At 41.5% G+C, this 22,555-nt stretch overlaps 1 protein-coding gene across 1 annotated transcript in view; it reads right to left on the minus strand.

The window, feature by feature from the left end:
- Positions 1 to 21,756, minus strand: part of TMEFF1 (transmembrane protein with EGF like and two follistatin like domains 1) — a 77,817-nt gene extending 56,061 nt beyond the window's left edge. Inside the window, exons 1-2 of the mRNA XM_054584607.1 lie at positions 21,561 to 21,756; positions 816 to 925 (exon numbers count right to left, since the gene is read on the minus strand). Of these exons, the coding sequence (XP_054440582.1) occupies positions 816 to 925; positions 21,561 to 21,756 (306 nt within the window). The remainder of the gene's footprint in view (positions 1 to 815; positions 926 to 21,560) is intronic.
- Positions 21,757 to 22,555: the final 799 nt, after the last annotated feature.

The raw sequence follows: 22,555 nt of genomic DNA on the forward strand, positions 1-22,555 counted from the left end.
TTCAGGTGAGCATACAAAAACTTGCCTAAGGGTATAGCTGATGAAAATACTGACTTTCCCAGGCTTTATCCCTGATCACTGCACCCTTTCCTCCCCTTAAAATCCAAAATAGTGGGTATGATTAGAAAAAGATCACAGGTGGAAAAAAATTCTAGTTCCCTCTTGCTTTTGTCTGAAATCCTCAATCAGGGACCTAAACCAGACTATATCCTACATCCTAAAACCAGGCTATAATAATTCAATCACAGAAAAGAAACAGAAAGAAAAGACTGAGTGTAACATACTTTGCATCCCTTCTTTTTAGACAATGGAATCACAATTAAAACAGTACCTGAAAAGCAAAGATCTTAGTGTTAGGTTACCCTATCTAGTCCATCTCTAACCCTGACCTACCCTGAGGCTCCAAGTCAGTGATGTTCTTTGGCCCAAGAAGATGAGATAGCAGCAAGAATAGAAGGGGAAGAGACAGACCAGAAAGAAAAGGAGAGGGGGAAAACGCCAACATTTTAAATGAGACTCAACTGCAACCTGTACCTTATTTCCTTTTGGTGTCGATTATACCTTACATTTGAATAGAATAAATTTTTTTCCAAAGCATTTTTACATCTATTATTGCCAGTCTGTCCTCTTACTTCAAGGAAAGAAGCATGGAAGGTACAAGCAATAGCACTTCACCTGGCAAAAAACAATCGGTGGGCTGTGACCCCCAACCTCAGGGGTATAAGGTGTAACAAGCTTTGTGATTTGAAGAATGTAGAATTATAAAATACGATTCTAAAACAGAAAATATTTCAAAATAGGTTGAGTTTTCTCACCTGAAACTGACATGCACATTTCAAACCATCTCCATCTTCTTTACAGACGCCTCCATATTTACACGATGATTCATCACAAACTCTTACATCAGACTCCCTCACATTTAATTCTGTAAAAGAGGAAAAACTTGCTTCATATAGTTATTTGTCTTTTTGTATCCAAATATATTTATATAAATAAATAAATAAATCCTTAAAATTCGTAGAGCATCTCATTCACAAGTATACTAATAAGACAATATACAAAAAGCAAGTTCTATAGGACACAAAAATGTTCAATTTCCCAATGAGAATCTTGCATAATAATATGCCTAAAAGCAATACAAACCAAAATCAAACTCAAAATGTCAGGATTTCACATAATTCCAAAGGTAAATCAACAGAAGTTTTCTATTTCGGCCTCCCGAGGTCTTAAAATAATCTTCTTAGCATTGTTTTAGTATTTCAGATTATTTTTCCAGTGACTGCTACTTTTAAGGATAACAAATAACTACACAATGTATACAAATATGGAGTCATTATGTTGTACACGTGAAACTAATATGTTATGTTAATTAAGCCTCAATGAAGAAATTAAAAAGAAAGAAAAAGGCAAGTCACATCCCAAACGCCATTTATACAAAGCTCAAAACCATGAGAAATTAAACAATGTTTTGTTTAGGAGTATTATTTTGTGTATGTGAAATATTACATGATAAAAGACTTTAAGCACTTTCAATCACCATTTCAGAAGCCAAGAAAGATAAAAAAGAAAAAGGAATAAAAGGAATCATATTCTTTTGGTACCCAGAATAAATTTAGAGTTATCATTATTCTCTCTAGATAAATAAATCATTTTAATTACAAAAGAACTTGAATTTCAGATGATAGATATATATATGGAGCATTTATGTGAACAAAATTAAAGAGATTCAAAACTGAATTAGACTTCAAATTTTTTAATGACTGATTTAATTTTATTCTACCACAGGAAGCACAGCCAATGGTAGCACGCTGTGGTCATTCTGCTCCTACTCCAAGACTTTGGTCTTGCTCCGAAAGCATCAAATGAAGCTTTCTGGAAAACCTAAGAAATTGCTTCAAAATAGTGCTAAGTAAATCTGCCAATCATATGCAATTGGGTAAAAATCACTGCAGAGCAATTTTCACATTTTCCATATGGGTAATGAGAGGTACAACAAATGCCTTTATGCAAACAATAAACAAATGATTGTTCAAAACACACATCCCCATGCAGTGGTGAACATATGCATCTGGGAGCAGAGAGGCCTAACTTAGCTCTGACACTCAATAGCTGAGGCTGGGAAGAGTGCAAGGTTTCCTTGCAGCTCTAGGTCAAGATGACATCTCGGCAAGCAGATCTCTGGGAGCACTTCTCCAGCGATCCCTCATCCCTGGTGGTCTATGACTTCTAGATTGCAAAGCAAGACTTGGTGGGCTGAGCCAAGGAAGTTCTATATCTAGTGACATCTGTCTTGGTGACATTTCACTGCCTCTCTCTGCCCCGTCTGTTCTCACTGCTCTACAATGGTGTCTTGGGACCCCGGGTCTTAGCTGACGCTCCAAGGAGTAGCAGTCAAGAACCTAAATAACCAAGGAGTTGACAGTCAACAGTATTTATTAGAGAAGCCACTCTGAACCAAGGGTAAGCATATGTCTTGTAAGCATATGTTACCAAATTTTTTTTTTTTACTTTCCTTAAATGGATCTTGAGTGCACAAAATAGATTACTCTAAAGTTCAACCATATATGTAAATTTTTTTAAAGACATGACCAAAAACTACTGAAAATGAATACAATTATTTTGTTGTTCTCACCATTTCACAAACTATTATTCCAGGCACATGGATGACCATCTTTTAATTCCTTTTACTTGGGCTATGGAGGCTTCATGTTCTTGTCTCTCCACATATCCTAATTTTTGCTCATTCGCCCCTTTCCCCCCTTTGACCACCTGCATTAACTCTTGAGGCTCAACCCTAAGTGGGGTTTGCTTTTTCTGTACCGACCTATACTCCTACTGGGAACTTGCACAAGATCCAGTTCCAATGACTATATAGAGAATATCTTGAAACCCAGAAAGATAACTAAATGTTCATAAAGAACTGCTCTGGAAAAGAGATTAAGAATCTATAGTATCTTTACTCAACTGCAGGCTTAACCAATTTCAGGGAATAAAGAGAACTGGACAATTTCAGAAGTAATATTTAGTGCATTTCTCCTTTTTCTTTTCTTCATAGCCTTAAAGTTCTCACTGGGTTCCAATACAATCAGATATATAAAATAAGAATAAGTTTTTATTCTGTCTGTGGGTCAAGGTCATGCTGAGTTACAACTTGCTATCTTAGCTTGAGAGTCTCTTGGTTGTAATATGGTTCACCTGCTGTATTTTAAAAATACAACAGGATTCAGTCTAGAACCGAAACTATCCCTGCCACTAAGATTCACAAATGTCTGGAGACCTGGAATTGTTCAGGTATCTGTCTGCAAGAGGGACTAAGGAAAATTGAGGGAGACTACCTGTCCTTTCCAAATGAGCCAGACAAGTTTGGCCCAATAAGCAAAGCCTTGGACAGGAGGAGTGTCCCCAATACAAGGTGGTGTCTATCACTTGGACCTCTCCCACAGCCCAGCCACAAAGGCCCTTCGTGACAGACACAGGCGCTACAATGAGACTAAGACCTAAGGATAATTTTCACTAAAAGCACTGAAGCACTAGACATAAAGAGCTCTGCTTTGATGCCTACATAACAAGAGGGGAGAAAAAGGGCTGGAACACCTCAATAGCCCTAACATATCAGGAGCACACCTGGCAGGACAAGAAGATAACAGTGCCAGGCGTGTACCTCTGATATCTGCAGGGAGGTACCACTGTGCAATATGCAGGGACAGCAAACATCACAGAAAGAAAAAGACGTGCCACATGGCAGTGGCCAGAACACATTAGTGAACCCACATAATATACCCTTCGGTGAATCCTAGAATAAACCAGGGATGGGGGAGCATTCTGGAGGAGCTAGAGGTCCTACATAAATAGGAAAGGGTAAAAGGCCCGAAACTCTGATTCTCTGATTATTAGTCGTGTTTTACTTTATGCCTATCTTGCTATCAAATCCATGTGTTTTTCCTGTTTTAATGTGTTAAATGTGATTATTTATTGGACCAGAAGCAATTAAGTATCTACTATGTATCTAATCCTATGCTAAGAATCTGGGAACACAGAAAAAAATATGAAAGAGAGAGCTTACGATGTTGCTAACATATGGAACAATTGGTGATGAATTCAATATAGCCTATGATTAAGGGAAGAATTGCACTGTACAGGCTCTGGCTGCTTTTGAAGGCTCCAGAAGCAGGAAATAAGAAATAGATTTGAAGCACAGGGTGCGGTGTGAGAGGTGGCAAGACTTGCACTAATCTTGAAAAATTAGTAAGATCCTTTTTCTGATTATAAAATATAGGATCGTTGCATAAAATTTAGAAAAGACATTTAAAAATAAAGAATGTTTTAACTGCCCTCAACATAAGTCATATCAAAAGAGAAAGAAGAGGATTTTCTTACCTAGGAATACATTAGTAAAAGAGACACACATCATTTAACACTACACATAAATATTACCCTCAGTGGTTCACCACTGCTCTTAGGAAAACTAACAGTCTAGGAAAACTAGTGTGTCATATACTGGAGTCTACCTTCATTTAAGAAATAAGAATTTCATTTCCTCATTTGCAAGGGAACAGTCAAGAGAGAATTTTCTCATTTTAAGAGTTTTCTTCACTTATTATTTCTAAACGGTCAATATCTGAGATTGCTAGCTATCAACAAAAACTAATGTTCAACAAGTAAATAATATTAGTAGAAAAATTCTAACAATGTCTTATGAGACACATCATCATGAACATCACAAGCTCGTGAACGTACATTTTAAATTGTTTTGTTATTGTGATAGTCAGTGCTAATTGCCTACTTTGAGTCGATTCTCCCATTCTGACTTAGTAAAGGAATCCCAATTTTGTCCAGGGTGAAAGAGGTACTCAGCTAAATAATCTGCATTTCCCAGACTCCCTCACTCTATGCCATAGTTCATAAATAAGCACTGTCCCTTCCTTCTTCATTCTTCCCTTCTTTTTCCTGCCTGGAGAGTAAACCAGTGCCCGAGGTTGGAGCAGCTATTACATGCATGGAGAGGAAAGGGGGAAGCTACAGGCCAAAGATAGTAGACTAGAAAGACAGGAGCAAGAACGCATCTCTGCAGACCTACTGTTATAAGAAATAAACATATACTCTCATACGTAAAGCCCTTATTTAAGCCACTAGCAGTCAGGTCATTGATACATGGAATTAAACAGACTCCTGATATAATGGTTGCATGTAAATTTAATTAAGATAAATCTTCCGAGCAGAAGTCTTAAATAAGTTTCTGCTACATCATATAATAAAACTGATTTATCAAGAGCATCAGGACTTCCTGGTGCTGACTCCTCACAAACAGAAGAACTACCGCCTTAGCTCAAACTCAGAACAGAAGGAATTCTATTTCGGGATCACCTTCTGAACGCTATTTCAAAGTACTCTGTACAGCACCAAGCATCAAGAGGGCACTCTTCTACCTGTCAATAATGATGATGATTACACACCTGCCTTCCTGAGCCCAAGGCGGAAATTCAGCAAAATAGATGAGCCACTACTGAGGCCCTCAAAACTCAGCTCTCCAAATAGAAATAAATACTTTACACAAAGAAGCACTCAGAAGAGTGGCTCAAAACAAAAATGTTTTGCTCTGGTGGCAAATCTGCCCATCACACAATTCTCTTAATGTAAGGCTTGTCTCAATTTCCATTAATATTTCAAAGCTGGGAAACAAGACACACTAGGGGAAGGAAGACTACTTACCTATGAACCTGAAGTACTAAAATCCCAACTTTTGGCAGCACCCACTGGGTTCAGGCTGCAGTTGAAAATGAGACACCATGGCCCTCCAGAATATCAAGCGTCCATCAGCTCTGAGGACCAGCTGAGATTACGGCGAAGGAGCTGCTGTGCTGGGGCCCGTCCCATGGAGCAGGACTCGCTTCACCAGGGCTCTGTGCCCGCTGAGCCCGCCCTTTGAGAGTGTCGCTCACAGAGGTGGGTGGGTGGTGCTCCCATGTGGCCTGAAGCTGTCCACTTGGTGCACTGGCTCTGGGGCCGCCCGGGAAGCGCAGACCAAGGCTACCCAGCCTGAGCTACAAAGGGGTCCGCAGATGGTTGCCATCTGTCCTGGGCTTGGCGGTGCCCAGGCTTGGGGTTGCTTAGCAAGAGGTACGAAGCACCCTGAGGCCAGAGGCTGCTTGTCTGGGGTTTGCGGACCTTTGAGAGATTTTAGGAAAGTCTGAAGAATGAGGCAAAACAGGCCATTTGTATGGAAAAGCCACTGAAAGCGGCTTGGGTGAGCTCACAGGTTGGGTGGGTCAGGGTCTCAGGGAATCCCCAGGGCAGGGAGAATGGTGTTAACCAGGTTGATGAAGCCACAAATAAGGCACACACCTGTACCTGCAGGGGGAGGTCTCAGCAAAGGAACAATGGCCTCTGCCAGCACTTCTGTCTGAGAAAAAGCTGCCCCTCCAGCTCTTTCCCTGAAGCCTGACAATTCAGTTCCTCCCCATGCGTCCCTGGAACTTGCAAGCTGCTGCCCCAGCACTGGAGTTCAGAGCAAGGGAGGTCGACTAAATCCATGCTGCAGCCCTTTATGAGGGACGCCTGGGACTCCAGAAGCTCTCAGTCTCACTCAGCCACAATCCCCGCTTGTTTTTACAGCCAGGACTTCCAGGGACATCTCTTCCCGGCATGGGAAGCCTGGACTGGGGAGCCTGGTGTAGGGCTGCCACTCCTCGCTCCTCAGGGGGGACCTCCACAGCCCTCCTGATTCTAACACGTGGGTGTGGGGCAAGCCCATTCTGCGTCTCTGCCCTTCCTACTAGTTTGACGTGGCTTCTTCTGTAAATCCTGAGTTAAAGGACTTCTGTTCCCCTAGAACGGCAGGCGGTTCTCAGTGAGGGTGGTTCTGTAGCTTAGTTGTAATTTTGAGGGGGTCGTGGGAGGATGCAAGGAATGCCTTAACCTCCAGCGAGCTTGGCTTCCTCCCCCTTTCTATCAAAACTCTTTTCAAGGTGAACATGGCCTCCAATCTAAAGATCCTACAGCTCTTCATTCTTAGTCTTCCAACTCTTTTCTTGACCCTCCTGCAGCAGTTAACACTCCTGCCCTGTCCTTCCAGCCTGATATTCATCCCTCCAACGCTCTGATGACTTCTCATTTACCTTTTTCCTTCTACTGCCCAGTCCATGTCCATAGCACTCTTAGGACTTATCTCCAAATGAACTCTCCAAAGTAACCGAAGTGCGCTAGTCCCTGGAAAACACACCAACTATGGAGCAACGAATCCTCAAGCCATGCTCTTCCTCGGGGTCACTCTTTAGAAGGGTCATGGGTATTTTAGCTCCAACCAGGGGAGCCGTTCTCCTGATCCAGCGTCTGTACGCCAACTGTAATTGTCATGGCAAGTAGGTGGTTCCAACATTTCATAGAAGGGAAAATAAATTGTTTCTATGAAAACAAAATTTAATGCTATGAAAAGACTTTAAAAAGCCGAGGAGTTCTTTAAAAATTGCTGTTGCATTAGGTATAGGCAAGATAAAAATCTAGACTCCTGCTTCCGCAAGATTTTCTGTTCCTTTTCAAAGAGATTAAAACTGGAATTTGGAATCAATGTACTATGAATATGATTTATTCAAGAAAGGGGAAACTCCAACTATTCTCAAAGAAAAATTCCTGACCTTCATTCAAAATGTTGTTTAATAAGTTTATATGTTTTTAAGTTAAAATAAAACGCTACGTGCATTTACTAATCATTTTTGTGACTCCCCACTTTAAATAACCGTCTTGATTAACCAACTATCAGAATCTCAAGGCAACAAGACAAGGGGTCTCCTACAATACAGGGCGGGGCAAAAGTAGGTTTGCAGTTGTGAGTATGCAAAACAGTTTATTCTCCGATTATTGCTTATTAACTATTATATTAATATTAGTATATAATATTATTATATCATATTATTATTTATTAATTACTTTCCATGAGAACAACTATAAGCCACCTTCTGCCCCACCCTGCACATAACAGCGTTCTGCTCTCAGCTATCCCGCTCATTTCTTCTCTCCGCGCAGCAGATGGGAGTCTCACCCACCCCCACCACTCCGAGTCCTCACACCTGGCTCTCCCCAACCTTATTAAAGCCGTCCCACCTGCCGCCAGGGCTACTTCCAGTCTTCAGAGCGCTGCCGGGGTAAGTCCTATAAGCAGATGCTCTCAAGGACTTAGCAACATGTAGGAGTCTTTCGTTCACCTCTAGGTGATCCCTTATTGACTCCCCACAGGGCACGTTCAAACTTTTTACCTCGTCCTTAAGAGTAACCCACTTTCGGTGGGTTTATACTCATTGTCGAGATGTTAATAATATTTGGGAAACCTTTCCCTTTTTCAGGAAAGCACACCAGTCCAATCTGACAGGACCCCTGCTGGATGGTTTCACCCCCAAAACAAGGCCAGCTTGTTCCTGACCCTGCATCCAACTGCCTAGGAGACAGTTCCACAATCTCTAAATATGAAAACGTATTTAAAATATTTATACATGCAGACCATCCCACACCAGGAAATGGTGTGGTACAGCCATGGAATATTATACAGCTGTTTAGGAGGTTATGTATATTTTGTGTGACAATGTGAGAATATGCTGATGAATGTCAAGTGAAAAAGCAGAAGACAAAACTTCACACATGCACCATGACTGCGTATAAAAAACACACACGGGAAAATCCAGCCAGGAAAAACTGCAGAGGGTAACGGGACTGTGTTTACACCAGCTGAGCAATGGATGAGTTCTTCCTCTATTCTATACGCTTATATTTAACGAAGGGTGGGGGGGACACAACCCCAGAGACAATTTGCTACATAGAGAACAAAGCATTAGTGTGGGGGTCAAAAGGACCAGGTTCCCATGACAGTTCTTCACCTTTTAGAATACTAACACCTTCCTTCCATATTGTAATGGTTAGATATGCACTGTTGTTTTTCAGTTGGTATTAAATAAAAATTCACCTCTTTTCTTCCCCCAGACCAATATGAGGGACACCATTAATGACAAAAATGACTGAAAATACAGTTCAGGTAAAATCAAATAGCAGAACCTCGGTTCTTAATTCATTCCAGAAGGCTGTGCAAGAACCAAATTGTTTGAGATGAAACACATTGGAGAACCGAGGTCGGACTGTTAGAGATCTGGTAAATGTTGACTCCAGTCCCAAGAAATTAGATGCATTAGAAATTAAAACTCTCTTCCACTTGTTCACTAAATCAGATAACAGTAGTTACCCTCTACTATAAAGATATGAGGGAGAAAATCAACTGTACTCAGTATTTCATGATACAAAACCAAAAACAGTTTATATTAATATTAAACAGCATTAACAGCAGGGATGACTAAAACTTCTCTAAGCTATATTTAACCAGAGAAATTTCACATATGCCACACAATTAATCTGACTCCAATATCTGTCATTCCCTTCGACATACTACTTACTGCCAAACCACCCTTTGTTAACCACCACTCGCATGGTGTCAACCCTCCTCTCCGAAACCTGCCACCATTCCCTGCATTTGCTGTGGGAAAACCTACAGCACAGTCAGAAAGGAGAAAAGACCTACATTCCTGGCTGCGCATGAAAGGTGCCCAGGGTCTTTCTGGCCCTGTCCAGCCCTAGCAAAGGTCTTCAACTGAGATGCTCTCTTATTCCTGCTTCTGACTAGCTTGCCAAACCTGTGTGTTCCCTTCTCACAGACACGTGAACTAAAACTGTTACAGTACAGTTATTTAAAAGAATAATGGAGAATCTGCACATTTCCTGACATAACACATTTTTTTTTAAAGGGAGATTTTTTTTTTTTAATGTGTAACACAACCTATTTGTAATGCCTATTTTAAAAATCTGTAGGGTATATATGCTGAAATACAAACCACAGTGGTCTCTTGGTAGAATTTAAACTTTCTTCTTTAATTCTGTACTTTTCTGAATTGTTTGAGTTTTACAGTGAACTTCTATTACTTTTAAATCAGAACAAACAATTACACCCTACAACAAGTAAGAATCTTGAAAATAAATGTTAAGTGAAAGAAGCCAGTCACAGAAGACCACATACTGTATGATTCCATTCACATGAAATGTCCAGAGCAGATAAACCCATAAAGACACGGAGTCTCTACATGGTTGCCAGGGAATGGGGGCAGAGAAGTACTGGAACCAAACTGTAAATAGGTAAAGAACTTCTTTTCAGGGTAAAGAAAATGTTCTGTAATTAGATAGCAGATAGTCGTGATGGTTGCACAACATAGTGAATATAGCCACTGAAATGCACACTTTAAAATGGTAAAGTTTATGTTATGTGAATATCTCGATAAAAATAAAAATAATTTTAAAATTCAGAAAAATCATATTAAACTTTAAGAAGAATAAACAGGCATTACAATTTGGTGTTGAAAGGGCAGACCCTAGAAACGGACCACCTAGGTCAGCACCCTGGCTCTGTCACGCCTCACTGTGTTTCTCCTCGGTCATTTACCACCTTGTGCGCCTCCTTTCCTTCTCCGAGGCAAGACGGTAGGAACAGTATCCTCCTCACAATGTTAATGGGGGACTAAATAAAGCTGTAGAAAGCACTCAGAGCAGTGCAGGACACATAATAAGTGTTGTATTGAGAGTCAGGTGTTGTTTTTTTTTAATTAATACCAGTGCTGAAGAAGGTATGAGAAAATGAATGCTGGAACCAACAATGAGGGTATAAATTGATAGAACCTCTCACAGAATAATGTGGCAGTATATTTGATTGTGTTTATCCTTTAACCCAATAATTCTACTTCTAGGAAATTATGATAGGGAGAGAAGAAAAAAAACACACAAAAATATATATGCAAAATTGTTAACATTAACATTTTTTATAACAGCAAAGTGTTTAAAACAACCTAAGTGTCCATCTGTTGGGAATAAATTAATAAATTATTGATGAAATACTGTGCAGCCATTAAAATTAAAGTATATGGTAGAAACACATATTGATATATTAAGATCAAGATCCATTGTGAAGTGAAAAAAGGTTATAAAACTATATAGTTATCATCCTATTTATATTTTGCAACATATACATGTTTACATATATATTTTAAAATTTTGTAAAGTACACTCAACACATTTCCACTACCAAAATTTTTTAAATACCAAGAAATAAATCAAAACACAAGAATATTGCCCTCTTGCTCCATTTATAACCACTATTCTTTAGTCTCTTCAACACTAACTGGAACAAAAGGGAGCAGAATCCAGGGAAGTCATCCACGAAGATAAAATTCTAAAAAACAACCTGCAGGTTGGTGTTGGAGAGCCTGATATTAACTATTTTAAAAGAGAATTTTAACACAGCTTCACAAAACTCTGCATTTGAAAGAGCCCCAGAGTTGGAGCCGCAATTATACAGTATCGGCCAATGCCAGTTCCCTGGAGTAAAAACAGATATAATAATAATCCCTCCCAGCAGTGCCAGGACTAAGTGAGATCCTGACAAAAGAGCAGCAGACACTATAAATGATGCTTCTGCTCTTCAGTTGAAACAACCAAAACCCAAACTTTAAAACAAGCACAACATTAAACCCCAGCAAATTGTAAAATAGAGAAGAAATTAAAAAAAAACAAAACACTAAGTCTAATTAAATGGTAATTAGAAAGCACTTATGGTCTGAACTAGAAAAAGGAAACAATAATGGTAAACACAACTGCACCACCTAAAAAATATCTCAAAATATTTTGAAGAGAAAAAAAATACTATGAAAAATGAACACAGGATATTAGACAACTGAGCTGACTTGTGAACAAAAATCTAAATATATGAGGCTGTAAACAACACAACTGATATAGAAATAACAGCAGTTTAGAGTCACTTGCAAAACAGTATTGGATGAAAGCTGACAAGGCAAAATAAACTGAATTTTAAAACCTTAAAGGAAATCTGACCTGTGAACAATAGTGACTCCAGGTTAAACAAAAAAATGCCAAAGCAAACACTAATATCAAGAAAAAGGTTCAAAATGTTTCTGGTATAAAATGAAAGAACTTTAGCATAAACCTTAAGTTATTACAAAGGTGACTGACAATCATCACGTTTCTTTATATTTTTCCATATTCCTCAAATTTTTTACAATGAAAAAATACTGCTTTTATAACAAAGAAAAAGGTGTGGTTGTTCTTTTTCTATATATTTTTTTAAACCATGGAAAGAAAGGCTCAGAATACTTGCACAAAAGAGAGACATAGGAGCTGAGGCTGAAATCAATACCTGCCAACGTTTTTGAAGTCAAAAGAATGTGTTAAGAACTTAGAACCTTGAAGTGACTTTTCAGAAAACGATGAAACAACTGAGCCATGAAAAATGCATGACACTAATAAAAATAGAAATATATTCAAATTGTAGCAAAGGATTAAAATCCCCTGATAAACTAAAAGCAAATGCTGAGGGAATTTTTAAGATTTAAACAGAATTTCAAAGTGCATGAGAAGTAGGCCAACTCCTAAATGCCTCGTTTCTCCAATGAGAGAAGCTAATAATGAAACTAGTAACAGGAATAATGAAAATAATTTTGTTAAAACACTTTTTCTAACAATGAAAAAAAGAGAGGAGAAGGAAGGGAAACAGGATGACATTATATCCCAACCCAGCTTAAAGGAGATTGAGAATTCAAATTTCATTAAAGAAACCACACACGTTTACGTATACATGGAAAATGAGCAATAAAAAATAGGAACTTAAAAGAACAAGTTTGGTTATAATAAAAAAAAAGAAAGACAATAACAAATAATGGCTAGGATGTGGAAAAATTGGAACCATTGGACATTGCTGATGAAAATATAAAAGGATACAGGAACTTTGGAGAAGTTTGGCTGCTCTTGAAAATGTTAAACAGAGTTACCATGTGACCCAGTAATTCTACCCCTAGGTATAAACCCAAGAGAATTAAAAACATATGTCCACACAAAAACTTGTACATGAATGTTCATAGCAGCATTATTCATAAGAGCCAAAAAGTGGGAACATCCCAAATGTCCATCAGTCATAAAAAGGGATGAAATTCTGATACAGATCACAACACAAATAAACCTTGAAAATATGATACTAAGTGAAAGAAGTCAATCACAAAAGGCCACATATTATGTGACTCCAGTCATAGGAAATGTCCAGAATAGGCAAATACACAGTAGAAGATGGTAGGTTAGTGGCTGTCGATGGCTGGGGAAATGGGGTTTGGGGAGTGACTGCTAAACACTATGAAGTTTATTTCTGGGAAAAAGAAATCCATGTACTAAAATTGATTGTAGAGATAGGTACACAACCTTGTGCCTATACAAAAAAAAAAATACTTGGTTGTACACTTTTAAAGATGATGCTGATGCTGATGGAGGACAGTGGCACAATAATAATTCATTTAATGTAAATGGGTGAATGCCTATGAGAGCAGAACAGTCTACATCTGTGTTGGGAAACAAATACACTTAAAAACTAGAAGACAAACACAAGTCCAGAAAAAGGTGAGTATCATTATGACTTCAGGAGATACCTTAAATCCACCCTACATGAAAATTAAAAATGCAACAGAAAATGAAAAGAATAAAATTTTGTTTTTATTTGTTTATATGTATTTGGGTAGGTCCCAAATACAGTAACAGAAAGATGATAAACTGGAAAACTGTGAAAAATAAACCTATATCACTGTAATTGGAGGCTTCAATAGTTCATTATCAAGAGGTGACAAAACAAAGAAAAGTAGAGGACATAACGCATATTTTAAAGCATTCCCCTGGTTAGGGACCAACTTGGCAGAGTCGGGTTCAGAAAAAGATTGATTCAGGTAGATATAGAAAGCGACAATACGGCAAATGGGGTAAAATCTTAACAACTGAGAAACCTGTAACTTTCCTCCAGGTTTGAAATTAATTCAAAATAAAAAAATTCTAGGTAAAATTAGGTTACATAATAGGGCACTTAGAAGCCAAGGAAATAACACTTTCTTTTCTGGGGTCTAAGGATCTTTCACGTAATCTCATACTAGGACTCAGAGATACACCTAGTTTCAATACAAAAGCTAGAAATTCCATGGTAGATTCTTAGACCATAATGCAAAGCAAATTGTAAACATATCTAGATACATGTTTTATAACAATGATGAACGGAACTTTACCGGAAATACCTGTAATGGAAAGGAAAAAAAAAACATGATGGTCTATTTCCACCTAAAGAATTTAGGAAGACAACAAAAAAAAAAAAAAAAAAGAGGAAAAGTTGAAAAAGGGAAAGGAAGTACTAAAAGTAACATACAAAATTAATAAAGGAAAATAGATATGATTAAAAAATCATTAGAAAGAATTTCAAGAGAATGGTATAATCAGAGATAGCAGGGTGGCTTTCAAATACAAAGCGGTAGGAAGTGCAGCCAAGGAAAGAGTTGAAAAGGACAGAGCGCAGTGAAGGCAGGAGGGGTGTTCAGACAAGAAGCAAGGCTTTCCACCCAACTTGGTGACTGTGAATAACAGCAACGAGGGAAGAAATAGACACCAATTTGACTCTCTTCCAAACAGGCTCTCCATCCCACATTAAGAGCATCACAATTCCCCCGACCTCCTACAGCAGGAGAGCCAGAAGCAGCTAAGGGAGAAAAAGACCAATGGAAGGCTAGCAAAGTCAAGGGCTCCCGCCCCACTGGACAGCTCTGGCTGATTTCTGCCACGTGGAAATGGGAGCCCAGTGTTGCCAATACCTCCGACTTTAGAAGGGAAGACCAAAGTCCAGATTTTTAAGTGACACCTCCAGATTTCTAATGGCTAATAACCAATGCAATTTTTCTTAATTTTTTAAAAAGACTGTATTTACTTATTTTTAGAGAGAAGGGAAACAAGAGAGAAAAAAAGGGAAAGAAACACTGGCATGTAGTTGCCTCTCATGTCCCCCAACTGGGGATCTGGCCTGCAACCCAGGCATGTGCCCAGACTGGGAATCAAACTGGCGACCCCCTGGTTCGCAGGCCAGCACTCAAACCACTGAGCCACCAGAGCCAGGACCCAATGCAATTTTTAAACACACTGTGCAGGCCAAATAGGTCCTCTCAGTTCCCCCTACTTCCACTGTTATCTTCCCCAGTGCTCTCAGTTTCTTCCCTTCTCCTTTTCTTCTTCAGCAATGCAAACTTTGCTTTCTAAAACCACAGTGTTACTCAAATCCTTCGAAAGCATCCCCGTGTCTTCAGAGCAAGTGCCAAACCTTCAGACGAGCCTCCCAGGCCTTCCACTGCTGTCGTGGCAAGTGTGTGACTCATCTCCCGCCTAAATGCCCATATCCCTGTATCCCAAAACACTCCTTTCACTGCCCCCGTGTCTTTGTGCCTTTTCTAACACCATTCCCTCAGCCTAGAATACCATTTTCAACTCTACTCAGGTTCTGTGTTCATTCAGTCGGTAATTCATTGCACATACATTAAATATGTAAGGGACGTTGTTAAACATGTGCCAGACACCATTCTAGGGACAGTGCACACCACAGTTAACTAAACAGACAAAAACCCCTGCCCTCATGGAGCTACAAAGAGGAGACCTAAGTAACACATCACAAGGAAAAGGCGCTTTGGAGCAGGAGAAAAGGAAAAAGATGAGGATGGGAGTGGCGCAGAGGGGACGGAAGGTGGAAAAGGCTGCCATTTTAAGGCATTATTTTGGAAGTGCCATTCAAACCTGAAAAAGCTGAGGGCTGAATTATTGGGACCAGAAGGTTCCAGGCAAAAGGAACATCAACAGCAAAGGCCTCGGGCAAGTGTGCCGGGTGTTCCACGAAGACATTCCCCGCTGCCCGTAAAGCCCAGCCGAGTGCCTCCTACTCTGGGAAAGTGTGTTTGATCTTACAAATCAGAATTACACATCCCCCTGACACTGTATCTGCATCTAACAGGGCCCCATGCACAGTGGAAACCCTCTTTTCAAACACACACGAAAGTAATCGCTGACCGATTAATCAAAAAAGTCAGGTAAAGCAGGAAATCATGTAGAAATGATATGTACCCATTTTAGCTACTTTTAACTTCGAACATATAAACGAGAGTATATTCTTTTCCCCATGTTGTGCCAAAACTTCTTTAAGTATGGGGGTCAATTTCTTGGCTAAACCACACCCATAATCCATTATCTACAATGTCCGTTTTCCTTTAAAGTGGAACAGGGACTTAAAAAAATACTTGCAAAGTTTTCTAGGAGCAGAACCCTTCCAGAGATTTACAAGGTTTCTCCAAGCTGTTTCAGCTGTCTTTACCACAGTCTAATTCAATGAAAGGCAATTCATTCGGCCTCTTGACTTTATCAAGTCTTTTCAAAGCATTTCATAAAAACAACTCTTTGCACATTCATATTTAATCAATTTGAGTAATACTTAATTTATACTCACAAATACCCATGGTACAAATAAGTGGAGAACAAACACAACTGACTATTTCTTAGTAAGCAGAGAAATCAAATGATAGGCAAACTAGAGCTCACCTACCAATTAGAGCATCTGTGTGCTGTGGAACTTAGTACTGTTTAATTCAGATTGTTAAAATTACGCCCAGTAAAAAATCTAATAGATGTTTTTCCAAGTAAGAAATTTATGTGGCCATTTACATGGCCAATAAGTACATGAAAATGTGCTCAACATCATTAGTCATTAGGGAAACTCAAATCAAAACCACATCGATACACAACTTCACACCCACTATGATGACTATAATCAAAAAGACAATAAGAGGATGTGAAGAAATTGGTACTCTCAGACACTGCTAGTAAAAACGTAAAATGGCGCAGCTGCTTTGGGGAAAAGTTTGGCCATTCCTCAAAATGTTAAACACAGAGTTATGTGGTCCAGCAATTCTACCCCTGGGTATATACCCAAGAGAAATGAAAACATAGGCCCACACAAAAACTTGTACATGAATGCTCATAGCAGCATTCTTCCTAACAGCCAAAGAGTGGAAACAGCTCAAATGTCCATCAACTGATGAATGGATAAACAAAATGTATATATCCACACAATGAAATCTTACTCAGCCATAGAAATGACTGAAATTCTGATACATATAAACATGTTAAACTGTGAAAACATCATACTAAGTGAAAGGAGCCAATTATAAAAGGCCACATAGTGTTATTACTCCATTTATATGCAACATCCAAAACAGATAAATCCATAGAGATAGAAAGAAGAATAAGTTGTCAGGGGCTGAGGGGAGAGAGGAACATGTAATGACTATTAATAGGTATGGGGGTTTCTTTGGGGGGTGATGAAAACATTCTGGAATTTGATAGTGGTTATGGTTACATAACTTTCCGAATATTCTGAAAGCACTTAATTGTACACCTTTAAAAATTTCAGTGCTGTTAGTGGTTCAATTAATGCATATTGATGGGGGGAGAAAGCCCAGGTGTGTTAAATAGAAATTTCCACTGTGTATATTTACAAGAGGCTAATAACCACCTCCTTTAGAAATACAAGGGCCTCAAAGGCCAGGACGACTTCTCATAAACAGTATTCCCCTTAACATCTAGTATATTTGATTACACCAAACAGGTATTCAATCAAGGTTCACCAAATAAATTAAGAAGAACCCACCAAGTAGGTAGAAGTGCCCATACCAAGATTCCTATTAGAAAAAACTCATTTTTTTCCCTCCAAATCCTGTACTGCCACCAACCTAAGAGAAGGCTCTTCTCTTAATCTAAAGTATATGCCATGCATTCCAGCCTTACAACCATATCACAATCCAGAGGACACACTTCTTTCACGACATTTTTAAAACTACTTTGAATTCTCTACCTTATATCTATCACCAAATGTGACTTAATAGCCTCTCAGTATGTTTTTCTACCTCTTTAACCACATTCCCTACAACAGAAATATCTCACATATTTAGCTTCCTCATTCTTCTCACTCTAGAGCCAAAAAGGACCATTATCATTATCTTCATGTTATAAATAAGAAAAAATGTAAATGTCTAAGGTCACGTTTCTTCAAAGTTCATCTTTCTTCAAATAAATCATGCATTTCTAAACTCTTTAGACAGAGAACTTTCTCATAAGTTAGATTTTAAAAGAATAAATACAAATAAAGCAGTAAGTATAAAGTCCAGAATGATGATTGGAGAGCTGAGGCAAGAACAAAATTTTTTTAAAAGCTTGTTTAGAATAAGAGCTAAACAAACGGCCCACTGCTTAGGGAAGATGATGTAGTATCAAGAGATGACAGGGACAAATGCAGACCCATTTAGCTTCTTCTTTGTTTATCTTCATCTAAGAGCATGATCTTCAAACTGGGAAGGATAGAGTTCTGATAAAAGGGAGATAAACATTTAAGGTAAGTGGCACGGAGAATGGACGGTAATGGAATACAGAGCTAGCTCAAAAGAATTTGCTTTCTGATCCAAACAAATCACATCTCATGATCCTGAAAAACTTTTAGATCTGACTGCTGATTACCTAGGCTACCTTGACAAGGTGCCAAAAAGCGTGTATTCTCAATTTTCAAAAAGGGAGAAATGCAACTCCAGAAAAAACATCTATGGGTAAACATGCCACGTATTCCCTGAAAAATTCTAGAATGGGTAAATAAGTTTTTGAACACAATAAAAAGAAAAAGCCACCATGAGGTCTTTATTAAAGCAGTCTACACAATATTTGCTTTTTGTGAAGATTACTAAACTGAAAAAAAGGGAGGATAATACATATATGATGTAACTGATTCTAACAAGACAATCTAACAGAATCTATTAATGATAGTCTGGTGAAAAGACGGGAAAACGTTGAACAGCGGAAGCTCAAAAATCTGTTAAACTCTTCTAGGAAGATGTGTAGCAAGCTGGTAGAATATCAGGTTGATTAATGAATCAACATCAACCAATGTGGAATGAAGTCTCCAGCAAAATATCACAGGACTCCATCCTTTTCCATAATCTAAACAACTTCTATTAATTTAATAAAGCCATAGACCAGCTCTTCTCACGTGCAAGGGCCATATAGTTGTGAGTGACCCATCACACACAGCCTGACAGAATCAGGCTCCAGAAAGGTGAGTAGGTTGAAACGAGGGTCCAAAACCCAAAATGAAAACCCACGGGGAGTCAAGGCCAGCACTTAGATTTTAAAATTCAAATACATAAAGGAGTAAATGTGGAAAATATATGAGTACTAAAAAAACAGAAAAATCTACACAATCAAGATGTGCTAACAGATGTACAGGTCCAGGCCCAACTACTCTAATTCTCTAATTAATCAACTTAAATTTTTTCCCATAGGAATCATTCCCAGATCTTCATCCTAACAAGAATCTACAAATGTAATTTAGTTAAAACTCTAGCTTTAGACTCAGTTATTCAGGTTATCTCTTAGCAACAGAAAACACTTATTCTGACCAGCCCAATTCATTGCCACGTATATCAATAAATCCTTACAGAACGCTCAGATATTATTAAATCCAAGTCCTTCTTTTAATAGAAGAGAAAACTAAGAAAAACTAAGTAATTTGCTCCAAATAACGCAACTGCTTAGCAAGGGCCATGATCCCCCATCAGTCTCCTCTTCCCACACCACATGGTTTCTAGACCTCCAGGTCCCTTCTTAAAATTTGTACTATGCACTAGAGTTAGAAAACATACACAAAAACATCCATCAACACTATATTTTGCTAAGGAAAAAATTAGCTAAGCAAGAACAAATGACTATAGCACGTTAGCCCATGGAATATTCTGACAAGGGGTGATCACTTACAAGTTTGATAACCAGAACGTTACCAAAAAGCACTCTAAAATACAAATGGTTTTGTTTCTCAACCATTAGTGTGTGATTATTTATTAAAACATTACCCCATTTAACATTAGAAAAATGAAGTAAAAGTTATTACATGGATGGAAGAGCTTTTAATGGACATCCTATTGTTTAGTGTGCTCAAAATCTTGTCCCCACCATAAAGCATACCATTATGAAAATCCTTAAGACTAGCTACCTCCAAACCTAAACAGCAGGCCAAAGGTTTTCTTCATTTAGGGTAGCATTAAGAGTCTGTTCTAAGGCCCTCTTGCTTCCTCCTCACTCCCCCAGAAACAAAGCCCCTTCAAAAGCCCAAAGGTACAAAGGTTGCCTTGGCAGGCAGGCCAGTGGATCCCCAGTGGCCTAATGTCCATCCTCCCCTTTCCCCTCCCCCTGCCTCTCCGCCCCACCTCCTGCCCAGGCTCCTGTCCCACCCCCATAATTTAAAGAAGACAAATGGAGAATTGAGAATTGATAAAAGGGGAAGTTAGCAAGGCTGTGGCTTCTGATCACTAGCATCTGCTGGGCCAGCTCCAGGAGGACCCACCCACCCCTAAATGAGACCTGGATGCCTCTCCTAGCCCCAGGGCTCCTCTGGGACCCCTTTTGAAAGGAAGAGGGGACTTCACTGCCCGAATACCCTCCTCCCCATCTCATCCATTAGAGCCCCAGCAAGCTCTTTGTTTCCAACAGCTGTGCGGGGGAAGGGGGGGTAGGGGCAGGCGGCCTCGGAGTGTGAGGAGAGGTCACTCCCTAGCTCCCGTTGCTGCCAATCTCCAGGCCCCTCAGCAAAACACACTAACACACACGCAGGATCATTCCCTCGTTCCACGCCACCTTAATAACCCAGGGTCGCATCTTGCTGTATGAGGCACTGCCTGAGCCCTAATTACCTCTTTCTACTACTCAAACCCTACACAGGATGGTTCCCTAGTTCCCTCCCTCTGAATCGACACAACGGGGTTCACTCCAGGACCCCCATCCTTAAACTCAATGCATGTTCCAGGACATATCCCTGAGACCCAGGGTTCACTCACGCACAACACGCGAAAACACAGGGACACTTCCTGGGCCCCAGAACTATTCGTTGCTCAGACCCACAGACCCAGAGTCACCCAACCCCCCAGCGCACTCCCCTATGCACCCAAAGGACATATATACATACATATACATACACATACACATACACATACACACACACACAGTGACTCTACATCGCCAATCTTCGTCCTCTCGGCCTCCCGTTCCCTTTACCGACACCAGCCCTTCGAGACCCTAGTGCCCTAAGGAAGAACCTCCCCAGGACATGGTCACTCCCCTGGACCTCAGCCTCGGCCCCAGCCCCCTGAGAGTGAGAGAGAGAGAGAGAGAGAGAGAGAGAGAGAGCGAGAGAGAGAGCGAGCAAGCAATCTCTGCCTGGGGCTGCACTCCCTCTCCCGAGCCTTCACAACACAAACACGCGCTCCCGCGTGCACACCCACGATCACACGGGAGCCCCGGACGGTTGCCTCCGCCTCGCTGGGTCCGGGCCTCACCACCTCCCAACACGCCGGGCCACCCTCTCCCAGCCACTCGACACACAGGGACTCACGCACGGCCACTCCCCATCCTCTATGCCGGTCCCAAAGTCCGCACGGCTTGCTCGCGCCCCGTCCTCCGCCCTCGATCGCCCTCGGGGCCCCCCTCCCCAGGACCCCAGCGCCGGGGCCTTTCCCAGTCTGGCCTCCGGGACCAGGAGAGAGGGGGAGACAACGGAGGAGGAAGGGGCAGCAGGAACAGCCTCCGGCCAGTCCTACCTGAGCAGTTGATGCTCTTGCCTTTGCCGCCGGGACACTCCCCGCCGCCGCCGCTGCCGCCACCCGGGGGCTGGTTGGACGCGCGGGTCCCGGGCAGAGAGAAGGCGAAGAGCAAAAGCACCGACGTGTAGCAGCAGAAGGCGAGCGGGGGCGCGGCAGGCAGCCGGAGCGGCGCCTCAGTGGCCGCGGCGCCCATGGCTGGCGCCCCTGGACGGCGGGAAGCGCAGGGAGCTGCAGGCCCGGGGCATCCAGCCGCGCGCCCGGAGCCCCACCGCTGCCTCGGTGCCTCCTAGCAGCCGCGCCGCTGCGCCCGGGTGCAGTCCCTCAGCATCCCCGTCCCACCCGCAGCGTTCGCTAGGCCCCGGCCAGCGGCGCTCGGTACCGAGTCTGAGGGTCGGGGCGCGTGCGAGGGTCGCGGGCGCGCGAGGGTGCGCGCAAGGGTGCGAGCCCACGTAGGGGAGACCGAGGCTGGGGAAGCCAGCCGGAGCGCGCGGCGGATGGGGATCGCGGGGGCGGGCCAGCCCCTCACTAGCCTCCTCGCCTTCCCTTTGTGTCCGCGGCCGTCGCTACCGCGTCACAAAAGACCCCGGCCGGCCCGGTGAGGGGCGCGTGACAGAGCCGCGGGCGGGAGGGGTGGCTGCGACCCCGCCCCGTGCACACCCCCTGCGCCCGCGCCGGCAGCTCCGCCCCCGCCCGTGGCCGGCGCCGCCTCCAGGGGAGCTATTGTTCCTGCGGCGGGGCGGGAGCGCGGAGGGCGGGGGTCGCGGCCACCCCGCGGTCCGGCCTCGGTGGGCTGGGCGGGCGGGGATGTTCCGTGGGCATTACCCTAACAGGTATTTTTGCCGTCCCGCTGTAGGCGTTTTTTAAGCCTTTCTTTCGCCCAGCAGCTGAATGGGTGAGAAGGACAAGTGGTCTATTATATATCTTTTTTCCAGGTAAAGAAACTGAGCCCTTGAGAGGTGAAGGTGACTTGTCCAAGGTCACAGACCAAGAAA

This window comes from Pteronotus mesoamericanus, unplaced genomic scaffold, assembly GCF_021234165.1.
Source record: "Pteronotus mesoamericanus isolate MK-2021 breed Mesoamerican mustached bat unplaced genomic scaffold, CSHL_Meso_final contig_78, whole genome shotgun sequence".
In the NCBI taxonomy this organism is placed as follows: Eukaryota; Metazoa; Chordata; class Mammalia; order Chiroptera; family Mormoopidae; genus Pteronotus; species Pteronotus mesoamericanus.